This window comes from Lates calcarifer, linkage group LG4 (assembly GCF_001640805.2).
Source record: "Lates calcarifer isolate ASB-BC8 linkage group LG4, TLL_Latcal_v3, whole genome shotgun sequence".
Taxonomy (NCBI): Eukaryota; Metazoa; Chordata; class Actinopteri; family Centropomidae; genus Lates; species Lates calcarifer.
The window spans coordinates 16,536,638-16,557,447 of NC_066836.1; the positions used below are offsets into that span (position 1 = coordinate 16,536,638).

The 20,810-nt window shown below is 39.1% G+C and overlaps 1 protein-coding gene across 1 annotated transcript; it reads left to right on the forward strand.

The window, feature by feature from the left end:
• The first annotated feature begins 10,886 nt into the window (after nt 1–10,886).
• Nucleotides 10,887–16,263, forward strand: plvapa (plasmalemma vesicle associated protein a). Its single transcript, XM_018677091.2, has 6 exons — nt 10,887–11,589; nt 12,007–12,067; nt 12,197–12,915; nt 13,730–14,750; nt 15,016–15,073; nt 15,896–16,263. Exons 1-6 carry the CDS (start codon nt 11,194–11,196, stop codon nt 15,927–15,929), a joined length of 2,289 nt encoding a protein of 762 aa, XP_018532607.1. The 5' UTR covers nt 10,887–11,193; the 3' UTR covers nt 15,930–16,263.
• Nucleotides 16,264–20,810: the final 4,547 nt, after the last annotated feature.

Below are 20,810 nucleotides of genomic sequence, written 5' to 3' on the forward strand. Positions count from 1 at the left end.
ATCTTTCTCCTCAGAGAAACAGAGAGCATGACCCCAAGGCCTCAAAAACCACCCCGACAATACCAGATTACCCTAAAGCCTTATAACAAATGCAAGCAAGCCAATCTCCTGCCCACCCTTTGTCTTTTAGAAAGCAATCAAATGTTGCATCTGAAAGTTTTAACAGTGCAGTGCGCGATTCAAGAAGCCAAGCAAAGGAGCAGCGAGGTGAACTTTGTTTCTCAAAGCGAGGACGTTTCTCTCCCGCTCTGATAAAAACACTTTGATCCTGCGTACGTGCGAGCAGCCCGCTCGAGAACAGCTTATTGTGCTGGAAATAAAGGTTACCATTTTGTGGTCATTGCTCATTTCTCAAAGGGGTTTCTGTCTCAGCGCTTTGTGGAGCACACAGTGATTTGTGTTCGAGGTTACCCCAAGAGGTCAAACTGACTTTCACACCCTTGCAATGCTAAAAAGCTCAGGGTCAAATGCAGATAAAGGGGAGGAGAGGACGCACAACAACCGTGGATAATAGCTTTAAGAGATAAGTGATGAATCTGCTTGTAAATGTGCGGCTCTTTGGGGGTTGGGGATTGCAGTCGCAGATATGGAGAGATGAAAGTGCCAGTGCTACCAGAGATTCACTGTATACAACTTGTTGTCTTATCTTTAGAGCATTTGCAGAGATTTTAAAGGCATTCTTTCCCCCCTTGGACACTTTTATGGCATTCCTAAATCTAAACCCAGCTTTACCCCCTGGAGGACAGAAATGTGTGTGTGTGCAACAGAGAAGCATTGTCCTGGCTATTGTGCAGCTAATGGGTCATCAGAGGGGTGTGTATGAGAGAGGGAGTGTGTGTTAATTTGAATGAGAGTCCCTTTAATTAGGCCACTGTGCCTGCTTATTGTCACTTCTTGTGTGGAGAAAGATTAGGCTTGTCAAATAAAGGGGGCTTGTAAAAGACTGTGTGTAAGAAGATGAGATATCCAACAGGGCTGTTGATCAATAGTTGCACAACAGTACATTTGAATAAATTGGATCTATTTATTGCTGTTTTAGAGTAGGTGTCAGAAAAAATGGCATGCTTTAATTAGAGCCTCAGAGAAACATCTTGGTTCATTTTGAAGGTTGATTTTTAAAAATATCAATTTTAGTTTTTATTCGAACATTTAGAGTTTATCTTCTGTAATATTTACATTACTTAAACTTAGGACAATCAAGTGGTGTTTGGGAACTGTCAAATCAATCACACTGTCAGCAAGCTGGATTCACACTGACATGTATTACATTCAAGTCCAGGCTTACATAATAGTGTCTTAATTTGTCTCTTTTTCAATGTTTCTGCAGCAGTTTGCCAACAGTTTGCCATCTTAACATGTCAGCGACACATTTCTGAGCTTTATGTCTTAACCATCACCTAGAAAAAGCAGATATTAAATGGAACATTGTCAATAGCAGATTTTTCTTACATTGGTAAAAACTGGTACTTGATTTTGCCAAAACATTTGTAAGTGCAGAACCACCAACAAACTGTAAGAATATTAGTAATTTTGCTTTCTAAAACATTTGACAGAGGAGATTCTGTGAATATCTGTCACTTCCACTTCTGCGTGAGTGTGTGCGCGCGCGTGTGTGTGTGTGTGTGTGTGTGTGTGTTTGAGAGATACCACAGGGGGCAGGAATGACGTGACCTTTGAACCGACAGTCAGGAATGTGGTTGCTCAGAGCGAGGAATCCAGAAATGCAAGACTGCAAAAGATGTTTGCCAAGCAGCCAAGCTGACAGTATGGGCAGAGATACAGAGATCTCAAACACTGAACAATCTAATAGCACCTTATTGTTCAGGGACTGTCTTTACACCAAACAAAAAAAGGGTTAGGTTACCCTAATTGAAAAACTGACAATAATAATTGAACTTTGAATTTAATAACTCCTAGGCACATGTTCACACTTCACTCAGATAAATAACTTATACCCCAGATTTAATGGATGTCAAAGAAAACAATGTTGTGTGTAACAGCCAAAACCATAAGTCCATGTATGTCACATCTAAAGTCAAACTAAAACTACTTTAAAGGTGCTACATATAGGTTTTTGCTATCACTACCTATACACTGTTAGCATTAAGAGAAAATGTTGCGCACAAAGTTTACGCACAAACTTAATTCCTTTACTGACCAAGAGCTGTCTCCAGCGATGGAAAGCAATGCCAATGTTAATTCTTGTTTTACTTAATTTCATTTCTATCACTTTTCTTCTTCTGAAATTAGCATGCTAACTACCTAGCCCCATCTTGTTCTGTCTTTTATTACCATTTTGTAATATCAGTGTCCAGTCTGCCCTCCGTTCAACACAAGAGAATGAATTAGTGCTGTTCAGAGGGCAGATTCTAACTTCTTGTAAACAAAATTATGGCTGAAGCTGAAAGTGAAGCTGTTAATGCTAATGTTGGCTGTCAGTTGATGGCAAAAACGTACATATTGCACGTTTAAACCCAAGTCACCTATCTTGATTGTCTGTAACCTGACTATGGTAACCTGACAGCTAAGAGCTAAGGCTGGCTGGCAAAAAGTAATAAATACGAAGTGCTGAAACACTGACAAGTATATCATAGGAATGGTTTGACTCATGGCAAAAAAGAGTGTTATGGCTAAAGGGAAATTTGAGGAAAAATCATTTAATCACTTGAGGGCATCTGTATACTATAATATACCCTGATAGACTGATTGGACAAGCCACATCAATTTGTATCTTCAGTTTGTACTGTTAAAATAGTGTAACACAATTAAATAATGCTGGCACACTTCTTGATTTTAGGGACTGCAATTAACCCCTGAAAATAAATTTGTTCAACATGAGTTAGTTTGAGTTTCTGTAGTTTTCATGACCAATTAAAATCCTCATTCATCCTTACTGCAGCCATTTTAAGTCACTTCTGTTTCTGGTTTCCCAGGGTTACACTCACCTGTTGAGTCTTCATACACCACCAGCAGTGAGCATAAATAAATAAACAATTCTACACCACAGCAGGAAGACACCTGTTTGTATGCACCGCCATGTTTGTCCATGTCTCTGCCAGAGGGTGTGACATTATTGTTAATATGCAACCTCCTTTGGTGTTTTCTTGATGATAATCTCTTGTAACTTGATGAATTCAGAGCACACACAAGATGCAGCTTAGCTTGTCATTGTCCAAACTTTATTTGTCTTTGTTCAGCTGCCTGTGTCTTGCTTTATTGGGGTGAAAGGTCACAAACTTTGTTGTGTAATTGAATGAACATAATTAACAAGTCATGGCTGTAATTTGAAACCTTTCTTTAAGGTTAAGCATGCCTGGCTGGGGTCATAGCATGTGAGCTACTGTTCTGTCATAGTTGGTGAATGTATACCTTGTCTTTTTGTTTCAAATCTGGAGTCTGTGTCATGCAGCTGGTTTACAGGATAACCCTTTTGTGTAAAACCCCTTTAGTCAACTGTCTGACACAGCCAGACCTTCATGGAAGCCTTGTTTGCTCTGAAATCAACTACACATACACTAGTTTTACATTTTTAATTTCATATGTCATTCAATTTTTTAAATATTTTAGGTGCACTCAAATGTTTGATGTAAGCTGAGCTTGCCTTATCAGTCAAATTTACAATGATCCTAAGTTGTCTTTGGCCTTAAGTTGTCAGACTTCTTTTAAAGTTAACATTGCAAGGTGGATCATTAAGCCCCACCCTTGAGCATTTTTTGGCAGGCTGAAACACGACTCACTCTGCTATTGATTCAGTTAACATTTCAACCATTTAAGTTAACCTTAAAGGTCTGTGACAGAGGACCATCCCATAACAAATACCATCTCCCCCTCCTCCCATCCATACCCCCATACCACTACCCCCCACCCCTCAGCATGTCAGAATGTCTAAAGTTAGGCCTGCCCCCTCCCTGAGGCATCCCCAGCAACCACTGTAATTCAATCTCAGGGTGTTAGCAGTGTGCTCTCAGCCGTATCAGCATATGGAAAGCAGGTCTTTACTTAAAGTAATCATGAGGCGTCTGTGCTGCCCTCTCGCAGGAGCGGCGTTTCCATCACGCTCTGATGGCCGTCAAATGTTTAGACTTGCAGTGACAGCTTCACCCTGAGACCAGAGTGACCTGTGACCTTTGGGGAATGGACAAGCTTGGAAACAAAAACACAGACCTTTTGTGCAGGTCAAAGGGAAAACATCTGCTGGAGCTGAAGACACAGAGGGGGGGGCGGGGGGGTTTAACTCTCGGGTATTCATCATTTGGTCTTTCAGCCACTTCTGATGAGAAGTTGCCTGATGGGAACATGCGGAAAGCCACTGTACATCACATCATTACGACCCAGATCCTCCTTATTTCACCTATTAATGCCCCAGCTGCCTCCTTGGCTCAGTGGGAAAGATTGATTTAAAAAAAATGCAGATAAATACAATATGAGGGGGAATTTCTTTGATATGAATGCTGCAGTGTCTCTTATCACATCACCACAGGAGCCACTGGTCACAGCCAGTCTTTCATTTTTAAATTAAATTTGAGCCTGAATAAATGATCTGAGAGGATTGCACATCACAGTGCCTGTTGAGAAAATTCATTTGAATTCTGGCTTTGATATCATCATGCATTGTCATGATAAATGAGCGTTAGGATTTTTTTAACCCCACTGAAACTGTACAGTGTCATTTAAATTCGGCCAATGGGATTTTGCCCACTCAGTAGTTGGAGCGTAGATGACAAAAGAAAGCATTTCCACCTTCTTTCTCCACTCAACGCAAACTCTGGACATGCAGTTATTTAGCACCATATTGTTTATTTGTCTCTGTTCAGTCTGGTGGTCACAACTTAGGTATTTACCACTTCCCCTCTGCCCCCTGTGTACCTCTCAGTAACAGAGACCTCTTTCTTCAGGTCAGCTATCTGATATAGCACACAGCCGTGATATGGGTAACCAGAGCCTTCAGAGCAAGTTACCAATTAGCCAAGCATCTCTGGAGGGAAACCTCATGGTGTGATTCTTTGTGTTACTCAAGCTTCATCATAAAGCAGATCTGCTTCTTGTATCTGGTTTGTAAAGGCAGGTAAAACAATATGGCCGGTGGACAGAGTGAAAAGTGCTGGGGAGAAAAGAGAATATAGAAAGTGGATAATGGTGTTTTTACACTTTAAAGATCAACACGTGGTCATTAGTGAGACCTGATAATTAGTTGAGAAGCTAATGTGAAGCTGTAGCCAAGAGATGCTTAGCTTGGCTTAGCTTAGCACAAAAACTGAAAACAGGTGAAACAGCTTGTCTGGCTCTGGTACCAATGACCAGAAAAGACAACTCCTAGCTGCTGCAGCCAAAAAGTAGTACTATTTACACTATGGTTTTTGTATGGTTTCAGCAAAGGCTTTAGAGGTGCTTGTAGGCGGAATATGTTACTTTTGGACTGAGCCAGGCTAGCTGTTTTCCAGTGTTTCTGGTTTATATGGTAAGCTAAGCCAACTCGCTACTAGCATCTCAAACTGCTGAACTGTTTAACCTTAGCCTGCTTCCTGAAACACTGTTGTATCTACTATGTAAGAAATATACAGTGGTATATTTTTGGTAATAACATAAGGAAAGCTGTGTTCAAATCAGCCACAATAAATACACATTTCAGACAGATTCTGGGTTGGTTTGCATTTTTCATTCTTGCAGGATAGTTAGTTTAACAATTCAAGAGCATAGACTGTATGGGAGGCTCAGTCCATCAAATATTGAATACAAATAATCAGATCTAAACACTAACGGCCATCAATAAGTAAAACACAACTTTTAAACATGATGTATCATGTACAGCTGTTTATCTTGTGACCCCATTTACTACTACATTTTCACTGCTTCACTTAAGGAACATTTACTTCTGAAACCTTTTAGCTAATTTGCATACAGTACATTCATCCACTACATTGATCAATAGACTGCCTTCAGCTGCTGTAGTGTTATTAGTCCACTAAGTGGCACTGTGTTCCATGACAATTACTGTGTGGCTGTGAGTGTTGATTGTTGCATGGGGGCAGCACCCTTATTATGCCATCAGTTAAAATGAAAACGGAGCGACAAAAGTCTTACTTTGCATATACTGATGTTGTTTCAAATTAATGATCACTGACCAGTTGTATGTAAATATGAGTTTTACAGTCACCGGGTTACAGTTGAAGTGAATATAAACACAGATTTCCTGTCAACAAAAAGTTCAGTTTCTAGTGTGCATGTAAATGCAGTTTATGCGTGGATAAATCAGTATTACTAGTTTAAATACATTACCAACCCGTATAAGCCTATTGTCAAAGCTGTATAACACATCAGCTGCTTTTAAATTAGCGTAGTTTCTTAGTGCAAGGTTGAAAAAATATTATCTAACATACACCAGGAGACTACAAAAAGAATGCTGACATTATATTGAGTATTTCTGGATATTTCACCTGTAGCATTTGGACGCTTAATGAGATTTTTCAGGGTTTTTCTTTTTCTTTTTCCTGTTTTTTTTCTCTTGCCTGAGATCTAAATAGTATCTTTCATTACACAAAATTTGTAAGAAAATTATGTGTATGTTTATGGAGTTCTTAATAAAATTCTAATGAATTAAGAATAGTTGTTGTGTGTAGGTAAGTCCAGCATGCCACCAAGGCTGACAATGAATTTCATTAGAATTTAGTGCTGAGCAAATTATTATGACACTTTAAAGCAGGAATGCAAAACAGGGAAATCAAACTTTTCTGTTAGTGATTAGAAGAAATTTGAATTGACAACACTTTCTGTTCCCACCAAGGCTGACAATGAGAGTTTTAGAATTTAAATTATTTGCATATTTTAGTCTGTTCATTTAAAGCAGTAGTATTCTGCATTTTAAGCTAACACAACCTCAGTGGATGTTGAGTGGGTGTATGTTGTATTCCAACTCAGGAAAAATTAGCATAATAACGTAAACATAAAGTAAATAACAAACACATTGCAATACCTCCTTTTTGGCTGCTTCACACCCCCTGGTCAGTTTGAAAGATAACCTAGTGAATGATATTTTATGACCTTGTCAAAGCACTTAAATTGTGATCAGTTTATTCTTCTGTAACTTTGAAGTGAAACAGCAATGTCAACGACATAGTTCATGTTCAACATAGCAAAGTTAAGAAGTGTTTACAGGAATAATTTCCTGTAAACAAAGTTAAGAAGTGTTTACAGGAATAATTTCCTGTAAACACTTCACTTTGCTATGTGACGGAGCCTGTGACGCAACCTGTTCAGATTTTCTTGCCCTGGTTTTGGTGCTCTCTTCACTTTGCTACATGTCTAACAGAACATTTCATACGTTAAACTCCGCCAACACAATAGAGTTCTGTTCCTTCACTACCTGACTCATCAAGGGTGTAATCAGTGACACCCAGATCCCCCTCCAAAAACTCTACATTCTGTTAAAACTGTGTAACCTCAGCTACAGCAGCAGATGCTGCACACCTACAGCAGCTGGTGGTGTGTGGGAGTTGTACAGCTCTGGCTTGTTCACCCATGAGTTGCTGCCAAATTAGGCTGTTTCACACCCACATGGGCAGCTTTTGATAACAGTTTTTGAGTTGAGAAATAAACAGTATTTTGGTGATTTGGAAACGCTTAGTTCAGATAAGCAGTTTTCACTGGGACTGTACTTTCTAATGAAAAATCAGGATTTAAAAACACCTCCTACAATATCTAGAATTATCAAACCTCTTAAAGTGATCATTAATGATGCATTTTTTATATGAAGTTGGAAAGATCTGACTGATGCAAAGTTCTGAAGAAGTTTTTTTAAAATCATTTTGTTAACATTACTAATATAAATTAAAGTCCTCAGTGACATGGTGAGATCTCTGGTGGTTTCTAGCTCAGTAACTCATGACTCAGGACTGACTGTGTAATTCATTTAATTCCAGTGGGGGAGATCAGTTTTTCTTGAAATGAAAAATACTTGTTGTCTTGGATGATTGCATGCCTTTCATCAGTTCATTAGTTTATTAATGGAATCTCTTTTGTGTATTGCAGTGTGCATTTTCATGCTGAACTGTGTGCATTTATATAAACACCCGTCTGGTGACCAGTAGTCCTAATTTAACCTCAGCACATTAAACCAAATATACCTGCATGGCTCACTACCATGCAGGTATATTTATAAATGTGAACTGGGATTACTTGTGCTCTCACTCATAGAGGCACACACATTGTTACAAGTGCACAGCTGGCATTCTGCAGAATTACAGAATAGTGCTGCCACCCTTTACACAGGATGCTCTTATATCCTTCTATATATCCTTATATCCTTCTATACTTATATCCTTCTATACAGACGTACATACCAGTAAACCTGTGATCACACTTGTACTTCTTCTTAGAAGCAGCAGAAATGGTGCAATATATTAACCAGAAACCAGAAAGTTGATGCAAATAATTCCTACAGGTGCCCCACCTTTTGTTGATAACTTACAAAGGCAATGTTGGAGCAAACAGTCACTATACCCTCTGATATGTTATGAGAACAATACTGTACTGCAGGAAGTAGTACTGTATATTTCTGTCAGAATGGTTCCAAAAACACAATATGCTTGAACCCACAAGGTTAAATGGTGATAAAATACTAAATAACATTAAAACATTAAGAAGAACCAGATGGTGGCTTCCCATGATGGAAGACCAGACTTTTATCCTGGCTCTGTAAAATATGGAAATGTAGCTTAGCTTAGCAAAAAGATTGGAAACAAGAAACAGCTAGCCTGGAGTCTTGTCATCACCATGAGGTTGCCAGGCCTTTTTTAATACTTTAGCCTTTCTACAGACTAAACAAACATGATATATTGTGTTAATTAGTGAGCTTTAGAGGTGCCAGTATTGGTGGAATTGCTAAACTTTGGACATAGAAATATCAATCTTCTCATCTTCCTCGGTGCAATAAAGTGAGGAAGTATATTTCCCAAACAATTTAAACTATTATACTATTTATTTATAGATTGAATAACCGAGCCTCAGTTTCAGTGTACTGAAGATTATGGACTACAGTTTAAGTCACATAAAATAAAACTAAATACAGGATTTGTAAATTCATATATACAGTGAAGTCTGTCTGTTACAAAATGAAATTATTTCATTCCCTGTATCATGTCTGTTGGGGTTTAATAAAGTAATAAAGCTGAGTGGACTGACCTCAGATCATATTTTTATTGTATGAGAACTTTGTAACTGAGTGAGGTGTATAAATTATGCAACAAGCCTTTCTTACTGATTTAAGAACACTGTGTCAGCCAGGTTGGCAACACCCTGTGAATGGACCCACAATGCAAATATTAGAAAAAAAAACAACCCACCCAAAACCTTGTTTAGATATGAAGATAAAAACAACCCACTTAAACCTCAATTAAATCAACACAGTGACTGTTTATGTCTCGTATTTGTCTCTGATATCCTGCGTTTGTTGGCGACTTTTATCTGGAATCTTGTCCTAAAAGTTGCTGCAGGTTTGGCCATCAACAGTTCCTCTATGAATTACTGCTTCCTGTCAAGAAGAGGTCTGGCACGTCAACAGTGCCTGGCAGGAAAAAGTTGCGACTGTAACTGTCAGACTCTTGAATTTAATTTTAAATTGAGTGTCTCCGTCTCTGTGTGTGTATGTGTGTCCTATGAGACAGAGGGCAGCTTACCCACGTCATCGTGTTGGACTGAGACTCACGGCATCAAAGCACTACTGAATGAGAACATCAGAAGAACAACATGAGCCATTGTCCTCCTGGCCGGCTGTGCACAGGAAAAAGCTGTTCATGATCCCATAAAAAATGTTTTTGGCACATTTATGGGGAAGCTGCACATAGTGAGTCCGCTAAGCTCTTTATGGCCTGTAGGCACAGTACGAAACAGGAAGTGTTGTCAATTCAAATTTCTTCTAATCACTAACAGAAAAGTTTGATTTCCCTGTTTTGCATTCCTGCTTTACAGTGTCATAATAATTTGCTCAGCACTAAATTCTAATGAAATTCTTATGAGGGAAGACAGAGTGTCTGGTCAGGAGTTCATCCTATAGCAAGATAACACCCAACATTTTGTGGTGAAGAAAAACAAAGCCGGATATTTCCAAGAACAATGCTGAAATACCCACAGGTGCCCCAACTTTTGTTGATTACTTACAAAGGCAGTGTTAGAGCAAACAGTCACTACACCCTCTGATACGTTGTTAAAACAATACTACAGGAAGTAGTACATTGGAAGTAGTATATTGCAATCAGAATTGTTTAAAAAATGCAGGTAACAAAGGAGGTTAGACTGTCTGGTCAGGAGTTTGTCCCATAGCAAGATAATACTTAAGATTCTGTGGTGTGGGAATTCCAAACATTATAAAGGGCATGACTTTTCAAAGAACAGTGCTGAAATGTTGTAACATATTAACCAGAAACTCAAATTCCTTAAAAAAAAAAACAAACAAAAAAACAAAAACATATGTGTGTGTGTGGGCTTGCTTCACTTGTGGAGTTTTGAAAACTGAGAGCTCACCATACTTGTGGGGACTTACTTGTCTGACAGCTTTGTGGGGACCAATATGCTTTAAATGGTGGTTTGAGAGTTTAGATGCGATTTTCAGGTAGAATTAAGCTGGGGTTAGGCATTCAATTGTAATTGTTAAGGATAGGGTCAGCGGCTAGGGAATGTGTTATGTCAATGACAGGTCCCCACAAAAATAGACGTACATGGATGTGTATGTTTGTTTGTGTGTGTGTGTGTGTGTGTGTGTGTGTGTGTGTGTGTTGATGACCTCTGGACAAGAAGCAGCCGGTGGTGCAGGGAGACAGCCGATAGGGGGAGGAGACTGAGGCCAGGACAGCTTCCCATAATGGGAAGTGTGAGGCCAGAGGAGTTTATAAATTCTTACCCATGTTTACTCCTCGCCCACAATCTGATCAAGTCTCATGTTATCAGCGTTACAGAGAGGAAACGTCTGGCCCACGTGTTGGGTTTGTTTTGGAGAGGGCACCAGCTTTGCAAGAAATGGACTTTGAAAATTTCTGTCTGGTCTGAGATAATTCAGCATCGTCTTATCTGGTCATTCAGCTTACAGAGTGCTGTGGAGGAGTGTATCTATCCTCTGATATAGGGATGGACTTTGTTTGAACTTGGCTGGTCACTCATAGGAATCCTCAACCCTCTCTCACCCACCGCTGGACATCAGCAACCATGTATAGCAGTGGTTACTCCCAGGTCTCAAAGCACAGTCCGCAGGCCCAAAAGAGGATGCAGTACCGCTCAAAGGGCAAGAGCTGTGGCTACTACATGCGCATTGTCTTCTTCTTCTCTTCACTCATTCAGTCACTTATCATAGTTAGCCTCGTGCTCTTTCTGGTCTATGGCAAGAAGCAGGACTCTACGTCCACATCACGCATCCAGGGCCTGGAGGAGAGCTTCAGCCAACTCTCCATAGAGAATGTTGCCCTCAGGCAGCAGAGGAAGAACCTGACCAACTTACTTAATACCACCCTGATTGAGAAGGCCCGAAACGACTGGGATCTGGCCAAGCTCCGCCACTATGCCAACATATCAATACTTATCATCCAAGAATACGAAAAAAAAATGGTGAGAAATTGAGCTAAGCCTTTTTTAATGTATCTATTGTGCAAGTTCTTGTCTTTAACAATACTATGTGTTCTCATGTAATTTAATGTCTACATCTTTTTTCGAGTTCAGCTCCCAGCCTTTCAGCCACCATAGAAATTAAGATGTGGATATTTGTGTCAACATGGTTCACTAACCTTATGTGTACAATGCTGATTACTGTCTAAGTGTGATTTTGATGTTTTACAATGAACAGGACTGTAAAATGTAGTTCTGAGATATAGTTTTATTGTTTTCAGAACGAGAGGCAATACGACAGATTCTTTTACTCTAATTATTATGAGTCAAAGTTGTTCTTCCTGTTTCTTTCACATTTCACAACTGTCCTCGAACGAATCACTAAAACACCACTGGCTTTGCTTTCATTGAAATGGACAGCAACAATGCACCGCTGAATCCCACCTGTGCAAGGTTGCACTCCAAAACTGCAAAACAATAAGTAAGTATGACATTTCAAGTTATTCTCCCACTTATTTAAACTGTTGATAATTCTTAAAGAAAGATATATTTACCTTTCCTCTTTTCTCTTTTTCCATTACCATTATTTTTAAAATAAAATTTTATTTAGTGCCATCTACTAGTAACTGTAACTGTGGGCTGGCAATGGAACGGATGAAAGCCAGACTTGAGCTTGTGGAGTCCAATTTCACCCAAACAATGCAGAGGATGAGGATGGAAATGGACCAGGTTGCCAAAGAGAGGGACTACATTAACTTGGAGGCAATCCGTCTGAGGAGGGACAAATCCACACAAGAAAAAGAGTTGCAGTTCCAAAAACAAAAATCTAAAGATGACTTCCTCCAGTGCTTGAGCGGCGTCTCCAATGTTTCAAAGTCTTTCCTAGAGAAGATTGACTCCCTCTTCCCTGCACACATCGCCTTCCAGCTCACCTGTCCGAAACAGAGGGAACACCTGGAGCAGATCCGCACCAATTGCACCAGCCTGTCCAGTGAAGTGGAGGGTAAGCTCCAGCTTTACCTGAACAGTGTGGGGGACCAGATGTCAAACATCCAGGCTGAGAACAGTCGCTTGAAGGCAGAGAATTGGCGACTGTCTGAGGACTACCGCTGGTGCACCCAGAACCGCTCAGGCCTTGTCCAGGAGCACAAACAAAACTTCGACAAGCTTCAGCGCAAAAATGATCAAGACAAGGAGAGACTCCTGATTGAGAAGATGAGGCTAAATGGAGAGATTGAAGTCTTGCATAACAGCGTCAGATACAAAAATAAAGAGGTTGATCATCTCACAGAGCAAATCAGGCAGCTCAACATGTCCTGCTTGGCTAAGGTAAGAAAAGCGTCATGACTCATGACTAATTACACAAACATGTTATAAGCAGCAGGGGTGTAAGCAGCAGTATGGCCTCTGGGGGCCACAAGCTTGGCTTTCTGAGCTTTTTTGTGCTCTTTAGATAGCCTTTAATTACTGAACTAACATTCTGATTACTCAAAATAAAACATTTAAAGTTAAGTTTGCCCATGAAGACAGATAAAAGAAAACTAAATATTTGTTTAAAAAAAAAAAAAAAAAAAAAAAAACTTTTTGTGTTTCACTCACAGAACTAACTGTAAGCTGTAGACAGCTGCAGCAGATGTAGTAATGTAATGCAATGCAAGTCTATGCAGGTTGTCAGATTACTGTCGAATTTAACCACCAAACCCCTGTTAAATGTAATGATCTGCATACATATGTGCTGCAATCTGTGCAAAAAAAAATTTAGGTTGCACTGCAAGAGTTTGTCTGTATAACCCCCATACAAATACTAAGATACAACATCTTTAAGATCTTAAGCTCTTACATAAGATGTATGAGGTCAAAGCAGCCTGATAGATCATTGGAAATGATCCAGCTCTAAGTGCAGAGGAGGAGGTGGAGGAGGGAAAATGTCTGCCAGTAAAGAACAAGAGGGCAGAAGGGTGAGAAATGGGCAAATATTTCTGACTATTGTTCTGTGAAGCGTCTGCTGTTGCATAAGGACAAATTTAAAATCTAGACATGAATCTCTATGATGTTTTTCTAATGCAATATAATAATGTCAGTTCAAAATAGTTAGATTTTGAATTAGTTTTCCCATTTTAAAATTGTTCTCATCTTATTCCAGACAGGGTTCAGTGGATTTGGTGGATCAACCTCTCGGATAGGCACACCGAGTCAGTCTGGGTGGGGCTTAGGTAGTGCTGGATCCAGCTCTACTGGTGGGGGTCAGCTTGGGAGGACAGGGTCAAGTGGGTTGGGTTCAAGCTTAGGTTCTTCTGGATCAGCTTTCAATAAGCCAGGATCAACTGGGACGGGCTCTTCAAGCTCATCTTTCTTGTCACTTGGGTCAAATCCAAGCCTTAGCTCCACTGGGTCAGGATTAAACAAACTAGGATCAACTGGGACAGGCTCTTCAAGCTCTTCCTTCTTGTCACCTGGGTCAAGCTCAAACCTTGGCTCCACTGGGTCAGGATTCAATAAGCTAGGATCAACTGGGACGGGCTCTTCAAGCTCTTCTTTCTTGTCACCTGGGTCAAGCTCAAGCCTTGGCTCCACCGGGTCAGGATTAAATAAACTAGGATCAACTGGGACGGGCTCTTCAAGCTCTTCCTTCTTGTCACCTGGGTCAAGTTCAAGCCTCGGCTCCACTGGGTCAGGATTCAATAAGCCAGGATCAACAGGGGGAGTTTTCTCAAGCTTTGGATCAGCAGGCTCAAGTTCAAGTTCTAGCTCAAGTGGGATAGGCTCAAATAAACCAGCACTGAATTCAAGAGGCTCATCAACCTTTGGGTCATCCTCTGGATCAACTGGGTCAAGTACAAGCCTTAGCTCAAGTGGGATAGGCTCAAATAAGCCAACAACAAGTGTGAAAAGCCCCTTTGGGTCATCCTCTGGGTCATCTTCTGGGTCATCTTCTGGGTCATCTTCTGGGTCATCCTCTGGGTCATCCTCTGGATCAACTGGATCGACAAGCAAAACTGGGTCGAGTAGCTCTGGATTTTCTTGGCTTGGGTTTGGGAGTAGTAACTCGGGCCAAAGTAAGACAGGAAGTGGAACAGGAAGTGGAACAGGAAAAGGAACATCAAGTAGTGGAACTGGATCGATATTTGGTTCAGGACGGAGCAGTGGACTGGGAGGTGGTGCAGGTGAGAATAAATCAGTGCTGTAGTTGGAGTGGGATTAGCTGTAGTTTATTATTCCCATTCTATAATAATATATAATTTTTGTTTTTAATAATTTGAAAAGCTCATCAAACTTTTAATGACCATCTCTGATGTGTAACGTCTTTAGATCCTCAATAGCAATGTTAACTGTAAGCAGTTCTTTAATATTGTAAAGTTTAAAAGCAGATTGGTAACCCTCATGGCTAAGTAATGACAATTCATTGTTTTCTTATGTTTTTACCAACAGTCAGTGTTGCTCAGCACATTCAAGATCTGCAGCGCATCATCAACCCTTCTAGTCCAGAGTGAGTATCAAGTATCCTTAGTAGCAGATTTAGAGTGGATGTTGGAAGCTGTTGCTTGTTGCTGCTGCTTTCATTTCAGTCTGAACACAGTGTTCTGAACAATATACTGCACTGTTATTATAAGAAAATCCTATTAACAACAAAACCAACAATACATCTATAGAAAAGTCTAATGAAAGCTAGTCTTTCTTATCTTTGTGGCTCTCAGCCCCAAGAACATTGTTTTTTGTTTGTTTGTTTGTTTGTTTTTTGTTGTTTGTTTGTTTTTTGTTTTTGTTTTTTTTTACCAGCGATGTACATTTTTTAAATCAGGTCACAAATATTTACTTATTTTTTGGGCAAAATATTCCCTAAATATTACCTAAAACAACTGGGCACTGTACTTTTAATAAGACACTATTCAAACATAAGTAAATAGTACATTTATTGGGGACTATTATTTCTGGCAGCAGAATGATGTATGTGAAACAGAGTCAAAATAAGTACTGTGTTCATTACAATGAAGGAACATGTCACCCAGTGCAAAAATGTTGCTCAATTATGTGTTTATATAGTTTTTTGACACAAAGGGACAATAAGATATATAATATAAGGTGGTTTTGCTTACACAGACACTGGTTGCCAGCAGAATTAGCTCATTCATGGTTTTGTTTTTTTCCTGGGATTTATTGACAAGAAGAAAAATATAGCAGATCACCAAATTTTTCCTTTAACACAGAGCTGTGACGCCTGAGGTTTTGATGTTGTCAATCATCAGCATCAAAGCAAAAACAGTGTAATAACTTACTTTCTTTCTTTCTTTCTTTCTTTCTTCCTTTCCAGGGATAAACAAGATCTCTCCAGGATGTTGGGTTAGTTCATCTTATCTTGATGAGCCAAACAAAAAGCTAGAGAGATTTATCCTCATTTTCATCTATTAGATGCAGCTGAATGCAAGCGTATCATATTGAGTTCATATATTGTTTATCAATAAATGTACTATATAATATTCAGTGTTTATGACGGCTTATACTTCAATATGCATTTATAAAAGTAATTTTCAATAACTTTTGCACTTTTGAATATATAATGTGAAGTTTGTGTTAATGATTTTGTATCTACAAGGTAAACAACTTATCATGAATAAGCACATGTAGTACTTTTACAATGTAAATGTATGAAAATAAAAGCTTTGTTCAAATGTAAGCTCATCAACTGTGCCTGTCTCCACTTTATAAACAAAGCTATTTAGGATATTACCCTAGTCACATCCGGAAATAACTGTTTGTCCCTGTGTGCGTCACCTATTGTGTGGCTAATTGTCTACAAATGACTGCTCCGACCCGTCTCGTGATGTTACAGGGCACATTTACTGGCAACGGCATTTAATCCATCCAGCATGTTTATGTTTACCTGCCAACCTGTCAGCAGGCTGGCGGAGGCAGATGGGAGGGACCTTTGGAGATGCTCCTGTTTACATTCTGTTGTTAAAAACAATGCTGTATCACTTAACCAGAGAAAACACGGATATCCATAGCTGAAATGAAATCTTAATATATCTCTTAAAAAAGAACACATGAAGGGGGAAAGATGGAGCTTGTATTGGTATCTGATGTTCTGACCTTTCCCAAATCAAACCTAAAAACAAATAAATTTATAAAACAAAGGAATGTAATTTAATGTAGATAACATATAGACAGACCTGTTTGTTTATTTGTAGACATAAATACCCTGTTTAATCATTTGTGAGATATGAAAGGCACATTTTCCTCACATCACTGCAACAAAATTTTACATTATGTTATTGACTTACTGCATCATAGGATCGGTGTAAATTTAACTTCATTTGAACCAGAACAACACTACTATGGAGACAAAATTGAGCAGGGAGACAAACCATCATAAGAACAAACAAACATCCTGTCCACTGCCCTGTGAAAGGACGGGAACATACTGTTAAATCGAGAACCAAAAGTGTATTGTGTTGGTGCCAATTAGTAAATACAGCACTTAAACTTGAGCGAAGGGAGAGCTCTTTCCCCTCTAAAGGATATCCTTTGTTTAGCATCAAGTGTTTTTCCACATTTGGGATGTGTGGCGTACTGCAGAAGTGGCTGTGAGGATATTAAAGGTCAGTTGGTTGGATGTCTCTGGGAATCACTTTATTACACCAAGTGAGACACAGGACACATTGGAATTATTTGACTGGAAAATTATCTTGATGATGCTGGTTTGTGCAAATATGTTTCCTGTCATCTCAACAAGCTTTCCTGTCAACTCATGTCATTTCTGTATTATTTGAACCAAATGACACCGTTAACTTTTGTTTCTACTGACACACTGGAAAATTAGATAATTATTACAATTAATTATTACACACTATATAATTATTTGTAAAGAGTTATTTCGTTTGGACTTGACTGATTTTTTTTTTACTCTACAATATACAGCAGACTAACATGCAGAAAGAAAATATACAAGATTTCTAAAAATATACAACAGTAATACCAATTTTAAAATAAAGGGGGAAGGTAAGTAAATAAGTGGTAAATCAGACACTTTAAATAAGTGCTAAGAATTTGAATAGTTTTGAAGCAGTTGACTGCGGTCGAAGTTTTGACTCCACTGCATCTCATTCTGAAGTTTTGTTGTTTTTTTTTTTTTTTGTTTGTTTGTTTTTTTAAATCATAATTTATTTATTTTAAAAATTGCAACACTGCCAGAGCTTGTAATCATTTCTTAGTCCATCCATACTTATCCCTGTTTTTCATGTGGTTCAGAATTTAGGCCACATGTGCCACTGGAATCAGGATCCAGATCTGTCCAGTGCATGGTCAGTTTTGATCTTGAGTATCTGCATTGTAGACAGCACTGAGACCACTGACTAAGAGTTGGGGCCATTGTGTCTGCCCAGCCACCTACCTCCCCCTCCCAATGCAGGAAAGGGAACGGGTGCTTGTGATTACGACCTCCTTCCTCACCTGGGGTTGCAGGACTGTGACCTCTTTTGTCTGTGGCTGCTAATGTCCCCTTTTTACTGTGACTTCTAATTGCATTTCCTATCTGCCTGGCGTCCCTCACAGTCCCATGGCTGCCTACACTGGTAAAGACATCAGGGGGCAAAATCCTTTCTCTTGTGCATTTTCTACAGTATTGAAGTGGGGAGTGAGGTAAGCTCTGGAAACAGCTGGGAGGCAAAATTTCCCCCAGTCCTGGGAGTCCTTTTGTTCTTTAGAGCAACCCTGACTTTTTACCTTGACCTCTCTCAGCTGGAAAGATGTAGAAAGGAAAACAAGGGTCAGTTTGACTTTATGTAACCTTTGTTGATGTCAACATAACAAAACTTATCTTTGGCTAACTGCAGTACCACAAACAGCCTTGCATTAAACCATAGCTTTCAAAGGCCACCTTATAGCTCTGATTTTCTCATTTTCATTTTATGTCCACAGCTGTAAGAGATTGCTAGCATTTTGTTGCAGGTTTAAGATTTCAATCAAATTGGACAATTACAATTAATTTAATACATGCAATTGACTGAAAAAGTACATTTAAAACTTCAATCAACAAAAAACTTAATTTAAAAAAATGTGAGCAAGGCTAGTCTACAGTTAGGGCTACAGTCATGCTAGCAGCTCTATGACTACTTTGGCACAACTTTCAGGTAAATGCTAACAATAGCTTGTCATCAGCAAGCCTGGAAGAATAATATTAAAATACTATATTATGTTGTTCTTTGGTCTGTATGTGCCCCTACCGTTTGCACTAAATAACAATGACAGCCGTGCTAGTGGCTATGCGAGGCTGTATCATAGGCTGCACAGGCTCAGCAGTGTTTCAAGCTAACATCAGCTCGTTAATATTCTCACAGTGGCAATGCCAACATGCTGATATTTATCAGGTTTATGTTAACCATATTCATCATCTTATAGTTGTTTAGCATGTTAGCTAACTAGCATTAGCAACATGGTAGAGTTGGGGCTGGAATGTCAATAGTCTTGAGTTAGAGTTAGTCATAAATCGAAGTACTGGGTAAAATATGATTTGAACTGATATGAAACAAAAGACCCCTTGGTCTACATGTTCATTTTTTGACCCAGCACCTTTGGAAGTGTTTTTGGATGTGCGTACATTTCGACCTGAAAGACATATATACACTAACTTCAGGAGATACTCCAGTTCCACAACATCATTACAACATATTTGGAAGAATAAAAGTTGTTAAAGTAATGTATTACACTGTTATCCATTGCCTTATCTGTGCACCTGCAATATGTACCAAAGTAGAGCCGTATAAACTGGAAACAAGGACTTTATCAAGGGACAAATGACTTCTCCCTCAGCTGTCATTTGTTGGATGTCACGAGCTGAGCTGTTGTAAGCCCAGACCAGCTGTAGCAGTGTCCTATTTATCTATGTCATTGATTATCCATCACATACTGAGAGCCTTACTGGTGCTACACCACACACCACAAGCAGGGATATAGAGAAGATTACTGATCATCTAGTGTGCTGAGAAAGAGTAACAGAGCTAAAGCCACTGCAGTCATTTGGTTTCGATCCCTCACACCCACTGACACATCAGTCATTGCACAAAGTGTATGTGAAAACATGTTTACAGCCACTAAAAACATTAGGTTAACATTAGGTGAGGGGACAGATGTGTCTCTGCAGGAGGATGTCCACCATGTGACCCTATTATAATGATATATACTTGCTAATAATAAATGAAGGTCATCAATTTGCGTGGGACAAAAAACTAGTCTGTTTCCTGGTACCTGACAAATTGTCTGAAGGTTATCAGTTTTCTTATCCGGTTTATTTTGAGTAAAACAGAAAATGAAACAAAGAGAAGTGAGGGCTATGGTACATCCCAGGCTCATTTTAAAAGTCAGCAATAATTTAAATTAATAGTGGTCCTTTTACAAGTTCATCTGACTTCAGCAGTTTCAGGTATAAACTATAAACATGTTCTGACAGAGGTGAGAGGGGTTAGAGGATTTTTCATTTGTCACTGCATCAGTTTTGAAAATTCCACTCGTTTTTGCTTTATTTTCTATTCACTTCTGATTCCTGATTAGTTGTTTCGTTATGACATCTTATGTCCATGATTTGTTTCTGTTTATCTGTCATTAACGTCAGACCTGGAATATGTGATTTACCCATTGGACTACTGTTGTTTTTCTCAATAATTTATGTGAAGCTATTACGTTGTTCTTTAATCTTAAACCTTTATATGTTCTCCATTTCTTGAGGATTCTCTCCTATTAAAGGAATTAAAAGTCTTTTGTGGAGTTTTTTCTTATTTGGCCATATTAATCAAATTAACTTGACTCAAAACTGGTATCTCGGGCAGAAGCAAATATTTAACCTTGGGTTAAGGTTCACATTCAAATAATGTAGCAGCAGCTGGGACCTTCCCTGGTGGCTTTACACCTTAAACTGTCAGCTGCCTCCATCTAGTGTCCATTGCAGTGTATTGCTGTGCCGGAACTGGAGGGAAATTAATGTGTCATGAATGTGTAATTAAGTTTCCTTCTGGCTCTGCTTCTTTTTACATGTCTGAATGGTACAGTAATTTAGAAGACATGAAGTTAATATCATCTAAATATTTTACAGACAAAGTGAACTTATTGGATAATCATCGTGGGATGTGGAGTGATAATTTCTTTCCCATTTTTACATATTTTATTGCAAATTGTCAAGAGGAGAAACTACATCAGAAGACATCATTTTGAATGATGTGATCCCATCATCCTTT

Bases quoted from the DNA above. Each gene is read 5' to 3' on its own strand.
- plvapa (XM_018677091.2), top strand. From the start codon at position 11,194: ATGTATAGCAGTGGTTACTCCCAGGTCTCAAAGCACAGTCCGCAGGCC. The intron at 12,068-12,196 runs GTAAGTATGACA...AATTTTATTTAG, and splicing joins CCAAAACTGCAAAACAATAA to TGCCATCTACTAGTAACTGT. The intron at 14,751-15,015 runs GTGAGAATAAAT...TTTTACCAACAG, and splicing joins TGGACTGGGAGGTGGTGCAG to TCAGTGTTGCTCAGCACATT.